General features: G+C 53.1%; 1 protein-coding gene across 3 annotated transcripts; it reads right to left on the minus strand.

Annotated features, from left to right (window-relative positions):
* Window positions 1-218: 218 nt before the first annotated feature.
* On the minus strand, window positions 219-12,391 carry LOC140468600 (thiosulfate:glutathione sulfurtransferase-like). Of its 3 annotated transcripts, none has more exons than XM_072564700.1 (4): window positions 12,260-12,391; window positions 4,938-5,060; window positions 3,327-3,486; window positions 219-1,731 (listed from the first exon to the last, which is right to left on the minus strand). In XM_072564700.1, the coding sequence occupies exons 1-4, from the start codon at window positions 12,270-12,272 to the stop codon at window positions 1,677-1,679; spliced, it is 351 nt and encodes a 116-aa protein (XP_072420801.1). In that variant the 5' UTR covers window positions 12,273-12,391; the 3' UTR covers window positions 219-1,676. The 3 variants fall into 3 exon arrangements, with proteins under 3 accessions (XP_072420801.1, XP_072420800.1, XP_072420802.1); XM_072564699.1 differs by lacking the exon at window positions 12,260-12,391 and adding an exon at window positions 11,208-11,487; XM_072564701.1 differs by lacking the exon at window positions 12,260-12,391 and adding an exon at window positions 10,515-10,671.
* Between the last annotated feature and the right edge of the window lie 3,955 nt (window positions 12,392-16,346).

The following is a 16,346-nucleotide window of genomic DNA, read 5'->3' on the forward strand; positions in this document are numbered from 1 at the left end:
CGAGGACCGTTGGCCCAGGCATGGCAGCGCTGGGCATCGTAGGTGGTGGTCAGCTGCCTCAGGAGGGTCGGGCTCTCTTCAACCAACTCTCCCATACCCTTACTCTTAAATTAATCAAAAATTGGCGCCCTGGCACGGCCACAACCGAGTGCGTTGCGCCGTATTTTATCGGACTGTCAGATACACGCGGACGGAATCGCAATCGAAATTCAACAGAATCACTCCAAGCGAGAGCCCCTCTTGCAATTTATTATAACAGTTTCTCCAACCCTGATGAGTATACTTTACCCGAAAGGTCGATGTTTCCTGCCCCTCGGGTGCTGCCTGACCTGCTGCGTTTTTCCAGCACCCCTCTCATCTAGACTCTGATCCCCGGCATCTGCAGTCCTCCCTTTTGCCGATACGCTGCATAGACAGAGTCAGGCGATGGGACAGTGCGACTGGAACAGTGTCAGCACCAAATCGGGACTCTGTGCCCACTGGTCGCTTGGGGCAGGACAAGCATAACGCTCTTGGCTTTCGGGAGGTGGAAGTCAAGCCCGTTCTGGGTTCGTGCCGTCGAATCACACTGTCCCGAGAGAGAGAGATCCTTCCTGTACATTCTCTTCAGCTCAGGTGTTGCATTTGGGTCAAACATACAGGGCCAGGTCTTTTCCAGTTCAAAGCAGGGACCCTGGGATATGTTGGAGAACCCACAAAGACCTTGGGGTTCAGGGACATCATTTTGTGAAGTCTGTGTCACATGTAGATGGGGGGGGGGGGTTAAGAAGGCGTTTCACACGCTTGCCTTCATTGCTCAGTCCTTGGAGTACAGGAGTTGGGGAATGTCGTGTTGGGGTTGTAAAGGACATTGGTGAGGCCCCGTCTGGAGCACTGTGTCCAGTTATTGCTCAGCCCTTTGAGTGTAGGAGTTGGGGAATGTCGTGTTGGGGTTGTACAGGACATTGGTGAGGTCTCGTCTGGAGCATTGTGTCCAGTTATTGCTCAGCCCGTTGAGTGTAGGAGTTGGGGACGCCATGTTGGGGTTGTACAGGACATTGGTGAGGTCCCGTCTGGAGCACTGTGTCCAATTCCAGACGCCCTGTTACAGGAAGGAGATGATTAACCCGGAGAGGGGTTCAGAAGGGATTTACCAGGAGGTTGCCGGGGGGTGGGGGGTTCGAGTTATGGGGAGATGCTGGGACGTTTTTCACTGGAGTGTAGGAGGCTGAGCTTTTGCAAAATCTTGAGGGGTGTAGATAAAGTGTATGTTTTCCCGAGACTGGGGGGCACATATTGAGATGACAGGAGAGACACGTTAAAAAGGACACGCGAGGCGATATTCCCAGACAGGGAGCGGTTCGCGTGTGGAATGAACTTCCTGAGGAGGGGCCGGATGTGGGCACAGTGACAACGTTTAAAATGCATTTGGATAAGGACAGGAACAGGAGAGCGTATTGGACCAGGAGCAGGGAGGAGGGACTGGTTTAGCTTGGGAACGAGGTCAGGACGGATATGGGAAGGCCGAAGGCTCTGCTTCTGACTGGGAGGTGGCATGGTCCCCAGGTCTCAGCACAGACAGAGGCTTCAGGGTCAGGCAGGTGGGGGGTTAGGGTCAAATGTCACAGTCGGGTCAAGCATCACGCAGCGGATGGGAATATCATCGCGTCCCAGGTGTCTGTGTTCATGGGAACTCCTCACTGTGCTGCCTGATATTCCCATTCACCATATCCACCCTTCAAATTCACGGCCCTGCAAGCAAGAATACAGAAAGAACAGTGTAGAGGAAGCTTTACTCTGTATCTAACCCCATGCTGTCCCTGTCCTGGGAGTGTTTGATGGGGGACAGTGTAGAGAGAGCTTTACTCTGTATCTAAACCTGTGCTGTCCCTGTCCTGGGAGTGTTTGATGGGGGACAGTGTAGAGGGAGCTTTACTCTGTATCTAACCTCGTGCTGTCCCTGTCCTGGGAGTGTTTGATGGGGGACAGTGTAGAGGGAGCTTTACTCTGTATCTAACCCCGTGCTGTCCCTGTCCTGGGAGTGTTTGATGGGGGGGACAGTGTAGAGGAAGCTTTACTCTGTATCTAACCCCGTGCTGTCCCTGTCCCTGGGAGTGTTTGATTGGGGACAGTGTAGAGGGAGCTTTACTCTGTATCTAACCCCGTGCTGTCCCTGTCCTGGGAGTGTTTGATGGGGGACAGTGTAGAGGGAGCTTTACTCTGTATCTAACCCCGTGCTGTCCCTGTCCCTGGGAGTGTTTGATGGGGGACAGTGTAGAGGGAGCTTTCCTCTGTATCTAACCCCGTACTGTCCCTGTCCCTGGGAGTGTTTGATGGGGGACAGTGTAGAGGGAGCTTTACTCTGTATCTAACCCCGTGCTGTCCCTGTCCTGGGAGTGTTTGATGGGGGACAGTGTAGAGGGAGCTTTACTCTGTATCTAACCCCGTGCTGTCCCTGTCCTGGGAGTGTTTGATGGGGGACAGTGTAGAGGGAGCTTTACTCTGTATCTAACCCCGTGCTGTCCCTGTCCTGGGAGTGTTTGATGGGGGACAGTATAGAGGGAGCTTTACTCTGTATCTAACCCCGTGCTCTCCCTGTCCTGGGAGTGTTTGATGGGGGACAGTGTAGAGGGAGCTTTACTCTGTATCTAACCCCGTGCTGTCCCTGTCCTGGGAGTGTTTGATGGGGGACCGTGTAGAGGGAGCTTTACTCTGTATCTAACCCCGTGCTGTCCCTGTCCCTGGGAGTGTTTGATGGGGGACAGTGTAGAGGGAGCTTTACTCTGTATCTAACCCCGTGCTGTCCCTGTCCTGGGAGTGTTTGATGGGGGACAGTGTAGAGGGAGCTTTACTCTGTATCTAACCCCGTGCTGTCCCTGTCCCTGGGAGTGTTTGATGGGGGACAGTGTAGAGGGAGCTTTACTCTGTATCTAACCCCGTGCTGACCCTGTCCCTGGGAGTGTTTGATGGGGGACAGTGTAGAGGGAGCTTTACTCTGTATGTAACCCCGTGCTGTCCCTGTCCCTGGGAGTGTTTGATGGGGGACAGTGTAGAGGAAGCTTTACTCTGTATCTAACCCCGTGCTGTCCCTGTCCCTGGGAGTGTTTGATGGTGGACAGTGTAGATGGAGCTTTACTCTGTATCTAACCCCGTGCTGTCCCTGTCCCTGGGAGTGTTTGATGGGGGACAGTGTAGATGGAGCTTTACTCTGTATCTAACCCCGTGCTGTCCCTGTCCCTGGGAGTGTTTGATGGGGTCAGTGCACTTCCAGTTGAAGCCAGTAGATGACGTTTTACTCTGTCCCGAAGCACATATACCGAAGTGAATGTGTTCCTCGTTCTCTTTACCTGGTGTAACCCAATTCTCTGGCAATTGTGGTTGCGTTTGCCCCTCTCCGGCCCAGCTGACAGTGAAATACCACCAGGCTGTCCCGGGGAGGTTTCTCATGGCCATAATTGGTCTCAAACGTTTTCGGGTCCAGTGATAAGGCATCTTTCACATTGTTCACTGCGGAAGAGGGTTGTTAGTCAATGTCTGATGGTGAAGCTGATACCAAATATCAACCCCCCTCTCCCCATTTACACCCCCCGGGCAGTCTGTTCCCCCTATCGGAGGGGGGATTAACCCCCTCACCCACCCTCTCCCCATTTAGACACACCGGGCAGTCTGTTCCCCCTATCGGAGGGGGGATTAACCCCCTCACCCACCCTCTCCCCATTTACACACACCGGGCAGTCTGTTCCCACTATCGGAGGGGGGATTAACCCCCTCACCCACCCTCTCCCCATTTACACACACCGGGCAGTCTGTTCCCCCTATCGGAGGGGGGATTAACCCCCTCACCCACCCTCTCCCCATTTACACACACCGGGCAGTCTGTTCCCCCTATCGGAGGGGGGATTAACCCCCTCACCCACCCTCTCCCCATTTACACACACCGGGCAGTCTGTTCCCCCTATCGGAGGGGGGATTAACCCCCTCACCCACCCTCTCCCCATTTACACACACCGGGCAGTCTGTTCCCCCTATCGGAGGGGGGATTAACCCCCTCACCCACCCTCTCCCCATTTACACACACCGGGCAGTCTGTTCCCCCTATCGGTGGGGGATTAACCCCCTCACCCACCCTCTCCCCATTTACACACCCCGGGCAGTCTGTTCCCCCTATCAGAGGGGGGATTAACCCCCTCACCCACCCTCTCCCCATTTACACACACCGGGCAGTCTGTTCCCCCTATCGGAGGGGGATTAACCCTCTCACGCACTCTCTCCCCATTTACACACACCGAGCAGTCTGTTCCCTCTATCGGAGGGGGATTAATCCCCTCACCCACCCTCTCCCCATTTACACACCCCGGGCAGTCTGTTCCCCCTATCAGAGGGGGGATTAACCCCCTCACCCACCCTCTCCCCATTTACACACACCGGGCAGTCTGTTCCCCCTATCGGAGGGGGATTAACCCCCTCACCCACCCTCTCCCCATTTACACACACCGGGCAGTCTGTTCCCCCTATCGGAGGGGGATTAACCCCCTCACACACCCTCTCCCCATTTACACACACCGGGCAGTCTGTTCCCCCTATCAGAGGGGGATTACCCCCTCACCCACCCTCTCCCCATTTACACACACCGGGCAGTCTGTTCCCCCTATCGGAGGGGGGATTAACCCCCTCACCTACCCTCTCCCCATTTACACACACCGGGCAGTCTGTTCCCCCTATCGGAGGGGGATTAACCCTCTCACGCACTCTCTCCCCATTTACACACACCGGGCAGTCTGTTCCCCCTATCAGAGGGGGGATTAACCCCCTCACCCACCCTCTCCCCATTTACACACCCGGGCAGTCTGTTCCCCCTATCGGAGAGGGGCGATTAACCCCCTCACCCACCCTCTCCCCATTTACACACACCGGGCAGTCTGTTCCCCCTATCGGAGAGGGAATATCTTATTCCCTACCTGGAATATTGATAGATCCCGCGAAAGTGCCTTTCTCCAGTTCCTCGGGATTTCGCACATCGATGATGGTCAACTTGTCATTGGTCAACATCTTCTTGAGATCCTCACAAGTCACCTCCTCCCCTGCCAATCACAGCAGAGTATGGGTGAGAGGATGAGGCAGACAGGGAAAGGTGTGGAGGAGCCGCTGCTGGACCGGGGTGTCCAATGTTAAACATTCCCACAACGCCAGGTTTATTTGGAAGCCCTAACTTTCGGAGCGCTGCTCCTTCATCTGGTGGTCATGTAGAGTAGGATGAGAATACACAGATCATAAGAGGCACAGAAAGAGAGGCAGAGAGAGTGGGAAAGAGACGATGGAAGAGAGAAAGGTAGAGAGGCAGAGAGAGTGGGAAAGAGACGATGGAAGAGAGAAAGGTAGAGAGGCAGAGAGAGTGGGAACAAGACAATGGAAGAGAGAAAGGTAGAGAGGCAGAGAGAGTGGGAAAGAGACGATGGAAGAGAGAAAGGTAGAGAGGCAGAGAGAGTGGGAACGAGACAATGGAAGAGAGAGAGAGAGAGATTGGGTTGGGATATCTGGTCGGCATGGACGGGTTGGACCGAAGGGTCTGTTTCCAAGCTGTCCATCTCTATGACTCGAAGTGAAGAGGATTTATGGACAGTGTACACGAGTGAGACAACTCCAGCAGGAATCAATATCCTGTAACTGCTGATGAGATTCAGTGTGAGCGAGAATAACGAAAGAATGACGACGGGAAATGATTTAGTGAAGGAGTTCAAACTGGAGAACAAAGAAAGTTTGCAGGCCCGGAGCAGGCCCTTCGGCCCTCCAAACCTGAGCCGGCCCAAACCCACTGTCGAGACCGGTCGGTCAATTCCTAAGCTTCTGTCTCCCTCTGCGCCCCACCGACTCACATATCTGTCCAGAGGGATCTTACCACCACTCCTGGCAACGCGTTCCAAACGCCCACCACCCTCTGGGTGAAGGACTTGCCGCGTGTCTCCCCCTTCAACCTTCCACCTCTCGCCTTGAAAGCGTCACCTCTTTCAGGTGAGTGAATGTGGGAATCCTTATCGACTGTGGGAAGGGTGAATTAATCTGACCCCATCACGAAGGGGGAAAGGAAGATCCATGGGGACTTCAGCTCCGTCCACGTCACCTCCTCCCTGGGATAACGGCTTCGGGGCCATTTGCACCCCCATCCCAAACGGACATGGATTGAGACTAAGTGAGGAAAAGGGCTGACTTAAAATCGACCCCTTCGTCGTGGAGGGCCTGGAACACAAGCCACATCGCTAATACCCCCACAAAACCCGAGACCAGAAGGGTGGTTTCATAGAGACATAAACATAGAGATGGACAGCATGGAAACATACCCTTCGGTCCAACCAGTCCATGCTGACCCAGATATCCCAACCCAATCTAGTCCCACCTGCCAGCACCCGGCCCATATCCCCCCAAACCCTTCCTATTCATATACCCATCCAGATGCCTCTTAAATGCTGTAATTGTACCAGGCCCCACCACATCCTCTGGCAGCTCATTCTATACACATACCACCCTCTGGGTGAAAAAGTTGCCCCTTAGGTCTCTCTTATCTCTTTCCCCTCTCACCCTAAACCTATGCCCTATGGGGTAATTTAGCATGGCCAATCCACCCTAACCTACACATCCCTGAGCACTATGGGGTAATTTAGCATGGTCAATCCACCCTAACCTGCACATCCCTGAACACTACGGGGTAATTTAGCATGACCAATCCACCCTAACCTGCACATCCCTGAACACTATGGGTAATTTAGCATGGCCAATCCACCCTAACCTACACATCCCTGAACACTATGGGGTAATTCAGCATGGCCAATCCACCCTAACCTACACATCCCTGAACACTATGGGGTAATTTAGCATGGCCAATCCACCCTAACCTGCACATCCCTGAACACTATGGGGTAATTTAGCATGGCCAATCCACCCTAACCTGCACATCCCTGAAGACTATGGGGTAATTTAGTATGGCCAATCCACCCTAACCTACACATCCCTGAACACTATGGGGTAATTTAGTATGGCCAATCCACCCTTAATATGCACATCCCTGAACACTCTGGGGTAATTTAGCATGGCCAATCCACCCTAACCGACACATCCCTGAACACTATGGGGTAATTTACCATGGCCAATCCACCCTAACCTACACATCCCTGAACACTATGGGGTAATTTAGCATGGCCAACCCACCCTAACCTACACATCCCTGAACACTATGGGGTAATTTAGTATGGCCAATCCACCCTAACCTGCACATCCCTGAATGCTATGGGGTAATTTAGCATGGCCAATCCACCCTAACCTACACATCCCTGAACACTATGGGGTAATTCAGCATGGCCAATCCACCCTTAATATGCACATCCCTGAACACTATGGGGTAATTTAGCATGGCCAATCCACCCTAACCTACACATCCCTGAACACTATGGGGTAATTTAGTATGGCCAATCCACCCTAACCTACACATCCCTGAACACTCGGGGTTATTTAGCATGGCCAATCCACCCTAACCTACACATCCCTGAACACTATGGGGTAATTTAGTATGGCCAATCCACCCTAACCTGCACATCCCTGTACACTATGGGGTAATTTAGCATGGCCAATCCACCCTAACCTACACATCCCTGAACACTATGGGGTAATTTAGTATGGCCAATCCACCCTAACCTACACATCCCTGAACACTAGGGGTAATTTAGCATGGCCAATCCACCCTAACCTACACATCCCTGAACACTATGGATAATTTAGCATGGCCAATCCACCCTAACCTACACATCCCTGAACACTATGGATAATTTAGCATGGCCAATCCACCCTAACCTACACATCCCTGAACACTATGGGGTAATTTAGCATGGCCAATCCACCCTAACCTACACATCCCCGAACACTATGGGTAATTTAGCATGGCCAATCCACCCTAACCTGCACATCCCTGAACGCTATGGGGTAATTTAGTATGGCCAATCCACCCTAACCTGCACATCCCTGTACACTATGGGGTAATTTAGCATGGCCAATCCACCCTAACCTACACATCCCTGAACACTATGGGGTAATTTAGTATGGCCAATCCACCCTAACCTACACATCCCTGAACACTAGGGGTAATTTAGCATGGCCAATCCACCCTAACCTACACATCCCTGAACACTATGGATAATTTAGCACGGCCAATCCACCCTAACCTACACATCCCTGAACACTATGGATAATTTAGCATGGCCAATCCACCCTAACCTACACATCCCTGAACACTATGGGTAATTTAGCATGGCCAATCCACCCTTACCTCCACATCCCTGAACACTATGGGTAATTTATCATGGCCACTCCACCCTAACCTGCACATCCCTGAGCACTATGGGGTAATTTAGCATGGCCAATCCACCCTAACCTACACATCCCTGAGCACTATGGGTAATTTAGCATGGCCAATCCACCCTAACCTACACATCCCTGAAGACTATGGGGTAATTTAGCATGGCCAATCCACCCTAACCTACACATCCCTGAACACTATGGGGTAATTTAGCATGGCCAATCCACCCTAACCTATACATCTCTGAACACTATGGGGTAATTTAGCATGGCCAATCCACCCTAACCTACACATCCCTGAAGACTATGGGGTAATTTAGCATGGCCAATCCACCCTAACCTACACATCCCTGAACACTATGGGGTAATTCAGCATGGCCAATCCACCCTAACCTACACATCCCTGAACACTATGGGGTAATTTAGCATGGCCAATCCACCCTAACCTACACATCCCTGAACACTATGGGGTAATTTATCATGGCCAATCTACCCTAACCTACACATCCCTGAACACTATGGGGTAATTTAGCATGGCCAATCCACCCTAACCTACACATCCCTGAACACTATGGGGTAATTTAGTAAGGCCAATCCACCCTAACCTACACATCCCTGAACACTATGGGGTAATTTAGCATGGCCAATCCACCCTAACCTACACTTCCCTGAACACTATCGGGTAATTTAGCATGGCCAATCCACCCTAACCTACACATCCCTGAACACTATGGGGTAATTTAGTATGGCCAATCCACCCTAACCTGCACATCCCTGAACACTATGGGGTAATTTAGCATGGCCAATCCACCCTAACCTACACATCCCTGAACACTATGGGGTAATTTAGTATGGCCAATCCACCCTAACCTGCACATCCCTGAACGCTATGGGGTAATTTAGCATGGCCAATCCACCCTAACCTACACATCCCTGAACACTATGGGGTAATTTAGCATGGCCAATCCACCCTAACCTACACTTCCCTGAGCACTATGGGTAATTTAGCATGGCCAATCCACCCTAACCTACACATCCATGGGCACTGTGGGGTAATTTAGCATGGCCAATCCACCCTAACCTGCACATCCCTGAACACTATGGGTAATTTAGCATGGCCAATCCACCCTAACCTATACATCCCTGAACACTATGGGGTAATTTAGCATGGCCAATCCACCCTAACCTACACATCCCTGAACACTATGGGTAATTTAGCATGGCCAATCCACCCTAACCTGCACATCCCTGAACACTATGGGTAATTTAGCATGGCCAATCCACCCTAACCTACACATCTCTGAACACTATGGGTAATTTAGCATGGCCAATCCACCCTAACCTACACATCTCTGAACACTATGGGTATTCTTGCACGCCCCTCCCGAAAGCTTTCGATGTAATAAATCTGACTGACTCGCTTCTAAATCTGAGTTCCCTTAATTTTTTTGCCATGACCTCACCAACGCCTCTCTTCCCTCAGCGGGCGATGGGCAGGGTGGCACGCCCCATGGAGAATGGTCGCACGCTGCCTGGACGCGCCACGCCAGCCGCCCGGCCCAGGACGGGGGAGCAGCCGCAGGGAGTTGCGGCACAGCCCGGCTCCGTCACGCGGACGGCCCTCTCCAAAAAACTTCCCAGACGAACCTGCGTCCTGCAGCGGCCGGAGACCGAAGAGTCAGGAGCACGTGGTGCTGGAAATCGAGCAGCCTTCTTCCTGATGAAGGGCTTTCGCCCGAAACGTCGGATCCCCCCTGCCCCTCGGATGCTGCCTGACCTGCTGTCCCTCTTCCCAGCAACACCCTCTTTTGACTCTCATATTGTTTTTACCGAAATGGTTGACCTTGCTGTTTCCTGATGAAGGGCTTTTTCGCTGCTCCTCGGATGCTGCCTGACCTGCTGTGCTCTTCCAGCACCACTAATCCAGTACTTGCTGTTTGTGCACCTCCTCTGAACCCTGTAATCTTATATCCCCCGTGCTGTTCTAATCCCCTACGCTGTCCCCGTGCTGCACGCAAAAACACAGCCTGCTGTTGTGCTTGGGTAGGTGTGACAATAAACCTGAACCAAATCCAAACCCAGCGATAGCACGCCCATGTAAAACCGGTCCTCGTTTTTGAATTCTCCACGCGCTAAAGCCTTCCCGCCTGACTGTTCCCCCTCCCGTGCTCGTGTACCGGAGTCCAGTCACGAACCTGTCGCCGTCACCCGCTGCGTTTCCCGAAACGGCGCGAAGGTTTGAGGTGGGGTTAGCCAGCCGAGACTCCAACAGCAGCCGCCTCCCTCTCTCTTACCCTGACCTGGAGGTCACCCATCCACCCGACTGCACCCACGGCTTGGCTCCCTTCCTATAAGTGACACCCGTCACACCCAGCAGCTCCCGGAAACTCCTCACGACCACGAAATGCCCTCCCGCGACTCTCTTTCTCTCCACACCCCCCACCGACCCCCTCCCTCTCTTTCACTCTCTTTCTCTCTCTCCTTCTCTCTCTCTCTCTCTCTCTCTCTCTCCTTCTCTCTCTCTCTCTCTCTCTCTCCTTCTCTCTCTCTCCTTCTTTCTCTCTCTCTCCTTCTCTCTCTCTCCCCTTCCCCCAACCCTGTCATTCTGCCTTCCTCTCTCTCTCTCTCTTCCCTTTTGCCCGGGTCTCTCTTCCCCTCTCTTTCTCCCTCTCCCTGCCTGTCTTTCTGCACTTCCCTCTCTCTCTCTCTCTCTCTGAGTCTCTGTAATTCCACGTCCCTCCGCCTCTCCCTGTGTCCCCCTTTCTTGCTCAATCTTCCTGCCTCTCTTTCCTTACTCTGCCCAGCTCCCTCTACTTCTGTTTGCCTCTCTCTGCCTGTGTCCCCTGTCTCTATGTCCAGCTCCCTGTACCTTGCCCTATCTCACTCACCCATTCTGGCAGGGCAACGCTGTGTGTGTGTGTCAGTGTGTGTGCGCGCGTCTGTGAGGGAGTGTTTGTGTGTGTAAGAGAGAGAGTGAGAAAGAGTGTGTGTGTCAGTGTGTGTGCGCGCGTCTGTGAGGGAGTGTTTGTGTGTGTAAGAGAGAGAGTGAGAAAGAGTGTGTGTGCCTGTGTGTGTGAGAGTGAGTGAGAAAGAGTGTGTGTGTGTGTGTCTGTGACTGTGTGTCTGTGTGAGAGAGAGAGTGAGAAGGATGTGTGTGTGTGTCTGTGAGTGTGTGTCTGTGTGAGAGAGAGAGTGAGAAAATGTGTGTGTGCAGGTGAGTGTGTGTGTGAGAGTGAGAAAGAGTGTGAGAGAGAATGAGAAAGAGTGTGAGAGAGAGAGAGATAGAAAGAGTGTGTGTGAGAGAGAGTGAGAATGTGTGTGTCTGTGAGTGTGTGTCTGTGTGTGTGAGAGAGAGAGAGTGAGAGGAGTGTGTGTGTATGTCTGTGAGTGTGAGAGAGAGAGAGTGAGAAGGATGTGTGTCTGTGTCTGTGAGTGTGTGTGAGAGAGAGAGTGAGAAAGTGTGTGTGTATGTGAGTGTGTGTGTGTGTGAGAGAGAGTGAGAATGAGGCTGTGTGTGTGTGTCTGTGTGTATGTCGGAGAGGGTGAGAGAGTGTGTGTGTCTGTGTCTGTGAGTGTGCGTGAGAGAGAGAGTGAGAAAGTGTGTGTGTATGTGAGTGTGTGTGTGAGAGTGAGAAAGAGTGTGAGAGAGAATGAGAAAGAGTGAGAGACAGAGTGAGAAAGAGTGTGTGTGAGAGAGAGTGAGAGTGTGTGTGTGTCTGTGTGTGAGAGAGAGAGTGAGAGGAGTGTGTGTGTCTGTGAGTGTGTGTCTGTGTGTGTGAGAGCGAGAGTGAGAAGGAGTGTGTCTGTGAGTGTGTGTCTGTGTGAGAGAGAGAGACTGAGGAGGAGTGTGTGTGTGTGTCTGTGTGTGTGTGTGTGAGAGAGAGTGAGAAAGAGTGTGTGTGTGTGTGAGTGTGCCCAGTGCTGTGACAGTGCCCCTTACCTGATGCACTCATCTTCCTGGTCAAAACCCGATAAGAGTCTCACCCTCTGAACCGATGAAACTTTTGGCAATGACTCAGCAAAGCAGAGACGGATTGGTGGGTGGGTGGGTGGGGGGTTCGTACTGTGTAACGTTACCGAGTGAGAACCAGGAATCCAAAGCAATCCGAACACGGAAGGGAAATTCATAAAAACACAGCGATTTGCAAAAGCCTCAGCTCCTCCTACAGGGTTACTAGGGATAGGTAATCAACCCCAGACCGAGTACGAACTGCTGGATTCCGTGAATGAACGGGGAAGAGAGTGATAAATGAACACAGACAGCAATGTAGAGAAAATATAGTGGGTGAGGGGAGGGAACGATGGAGAGAACATGAGGCAGATAAAGACCACAACGCATTTAACAGCAGGAGTTTTATTAAACAGGACATTCACTGGGCGAGAGTCAGCTGAGACCGTGAGCTGTCTCTCACTCAGAATAAGTGAGGACAGCATTTCTTACTTATCGATGCGACTGAACCCTGTGATCAGCCTGGATTGCTCGCAAGACAAAGCCTTTCACAGGACAATAAATTCAATTCAACTTAGGACATACGATCACGCTTTTATAATGATAGGCCAGCGTACAGACTAAATACTCACAACAGAGAGCGAGATAAGAGTTGCAGAGGGGGGGGCAGTGTGGAAACAGGCCCAACGAGATTTTCAGGTTTAGATTTTAGATTTTATTGACCCGTGTTTTGGAAAGTGTATGAGGTCGCCATGTCCTCGGGAAAAGTCAAGGCAAGGACAAGGTAGTAAGTGAAGCAAGAGATGAAAAAGTTAAGATGTTAATCATAGGATATGATGAAAGGGAAGAAATAGGTGACAGGTAACAATTCAAGTCTTCTGTGCAATGAATGGAGGAAAAACAAGGAGGAGGTTCAAAGTTCAGCCATTGCCGACACCCCTGCTAGTCTTGCTAGGGTGTCTGTTCACGATGCCACTGTCGCTGGGGGAGTCGCACCTATCAGACCAACCCCCCCCCCCACCCAGCAGGGTCACAGGAACAGGCCAGAGCAAGACTCAGGCCCATGTCCAGCTGAGACACCAGCACGAGCTGGGGAGAGAGGGGGCAGGCACAGTGACCGGAGACTGGGCTGATATATCACCCAGAGACCGGGCTGATATATCACCCAGAGACCGGGCTGATACACCACCCAGAGACTGGGCTGATATATCACACAGAGACCGGGCTGATACATCACCCAGAGACCGGGCTGATATATCACCCAGAGACCGGGCTGATATATCACACAGAGACCGGGCTGATATAACACCCAGAGACCGGGCTGATATATCACCCAGAGACCGGGCTGATATATCACCCAGAGACCGGGCTGATACACCACCCAGAGACTGGGCTGATATATCACACAGAGACCGGGCTGATACATCACCCAGAGACCGGGCTGATATATCACCCAGAGACCGGGCTGATATATCACCCAGAGACCGGGCTGATACACCACCCAGAGACCGGGCTGATACACCACACAGAGACTGGGCTGATATATCACCCAGAGACCGGGCTGATACACCGGCCAGAGACCGGGCTGAGACACCACCCAGAGACCAGGCTGATACACCACACAGAGACCAGGCTGATATATCACCCAGAGACCGGGCTGATATACCACCAGAGACTGGGCTGATATACCACCAGAGACTGGGCTGATATATCACCCAGAGACCGGGCTGATATACCACCCAGAGACTGGGCTGATATACCACCCAGAGACCGGGCTGATACACCACACAGAGACCGGGCTGATATACCACCCAGAGACCGGGCTGATATACCACCCAGAGACCGGGCTGATACACCACACAGAGACCGGGCTGATATATCACCCAGAGACCGGGCTGATATACCACCAGAGACTGGGCTGATACACCACCCAGAGACCGGGCTGATACACCACCCAGAGACCAGGCTGATATATCAACCAGAGAGCGGGCTGATGTACCACCCAGAGACTGGGCTGATACACCACCCAGAGACCGGGCTGATACACCACCCAGAGTCCGGGCTGATATACTGCCCAGAGACCGGGCTGATATACCGCCCAGAGACCGGGCTGATATACCACCCAGAGACCGGGCTGATATACCACCCAGAGACCGGGCTGATATATCACCCAGAGACCGGGCTGATATACCACCCAGAGACCGGGCTGATACACCACCCAGAGACCAGGCTGATATACCACCCAGAGACCGGGCTGATATACCACCCAGAGACCGGGCTGATACACCGCCCAGAGACCGGGCTGATATACTGCCCAGAGACCGGGCTGATATACCGCCCAGAGACCGGGCTGATATATCACCCAGAGACCGGGCTGATATATCACACAGAGACCGGGCTGATATAACACCCAGAGACCGGGCTGATATATCACCCAGAGACCGGGCTGATATATCACCCAGAGACCGGGCTGATACACCACCCAGAGACTGGGCTGATATATCACACAGAGACCGGGCTGATACATCACCCAGAGACCGGGCTGATATATCACCCAGAGACCGGGCTGATATATCACCCAGAGACCGGGCTGATACACCACCCAGAGACCGGGCTGATACACCACACAGAGACTGGGCTGATATATCACCCAGAGACCGGGCTGATACACCGGCCAGAGACCGGGCTGAGACACCACCCAGAGACCAGGCTGATACACCACACAGAGACCAGGCTGATATATCACCCAGAGACCGGGCTGATATACCACCAGAGACTGGGCTGATATACCACCAGAGACTGGGCTGATATATCACCCAGAGACCGGGCTGATATACCACCCAGAGACTGGGCTGATATACCACCCAGAGACCGGGCTGATACACCACACAGAGACCGGGCTGATATACCACCCAGAGACCGGGCTGATATACCACCCAGAGACCGGGCTGATACACCACCCAGAGACCGGGCTGATATATCACCCAGAGACCGGGCTGATATACCACCAGAGACTGGGCTGATACACCACCCAGAGACCGGGCTGATACACCACCCAGAGACCAGGCTGATATATCAACCAGAGAGCGGGCTGATATACCACCCAGAGACTGGGCTGATACACCACCCAGAGACCGGGCTGATACACCACCCAGAGTCCGGGCTGATATACTGCCCAGAGACCGGGCTGATATACCGCCCAGAGACCGGGCTGATATACCACCCAGAGACCGGGCTGATATACCACCCAGAGACCGGGCTGATATATCACCCAGAGACCGGGCTGATATACCACCCAGAGACCGGGCTGATACACCACCCAGAGACCAGGCTGATATACCACCCAGAGACCGGGCTGATATACCACCCAGAGACCGGGCTGATACACCGCCCAGAGACCGGGCTGATATACCGCCCAGAGACCGGGCTGATATACCGCCCAGAGACCGGGCTGATATACCACCCAGAGACCGGGCTGATATACCACCCAGAGACCGGGCTGATATACCACCCAGAGACCGGGCTGATACACCACCCAGAGACCGGGCTGATATACCACCCAGAGACCGGGCTGATACACCACCCAGAGACCGGGCTGATATACCACCCAGAGACCGGGCTGATACACCACCCAGAGACCGGGCTGATATATCACCCAGAGACCGGGCTGATATACCACCCAGAGACCGGGCTGATACACCACCCAGAGACCAGGCTGATATATCACCCAGAGACTGGACTGATATATCACCCAGAGACCGGGCTGATACACCACACAGAGACCGGGCTGATATACCGCCCAGAGACCGGGCTGATATATCACCCAGAGACCGGGCTGATACACCACCCAGTGACCGGGCTGATATATCACCCAGAGACCGGGCTGATATACCACCCAGAGACCGGGCTGATATACCACCCAGAGACCGGGCTGATACACCACCCAGAGACCGGGCTGATACACCACCCAGAGACCGGGCTGATACACCACACAGAGACCGGGCTGATACACCACACAGAGACCGGGCTGATACACCACACAGAGACCGGGCTGATATATCACCCAGAGACCGGGCTG

Source organism: Chiloscyllium punctatum, chromosome 47 (genome assembly GCF_047496795.1).
Source record: "Chiloscyllium punctatum isolate Juve2018m chromosome 47, sChiPun1.3, whole genome shotgun sequence".
NCBI lineage: Eukaryota > Metazoa > Chordata > Chondrichthyes > Orectolobiformes > Hemiscylliidae > Chiloscyllium > Chiloscyllium punctatum.

Excerpts from the sequence above, each read along its gene's own strand:
- LOC140468600 (XM_072564700.1), bottom strand. Across the intron at positions 3,487-4,937 it reads GGGATCTATCAATATTCCAG|TGAACAATGTGAAAGATGCC; the intron begins GTAGGGAATAAG and ends CCTCTTCCGCAG. Across the intron at positions 1,732-3,326 it reads AGAGAATTGGGTTACACCAG|GGCCGTGAATTTGAAGGGTG; the intron begins GTAAAGAGAACG and ends TCTTGCTTGCAG.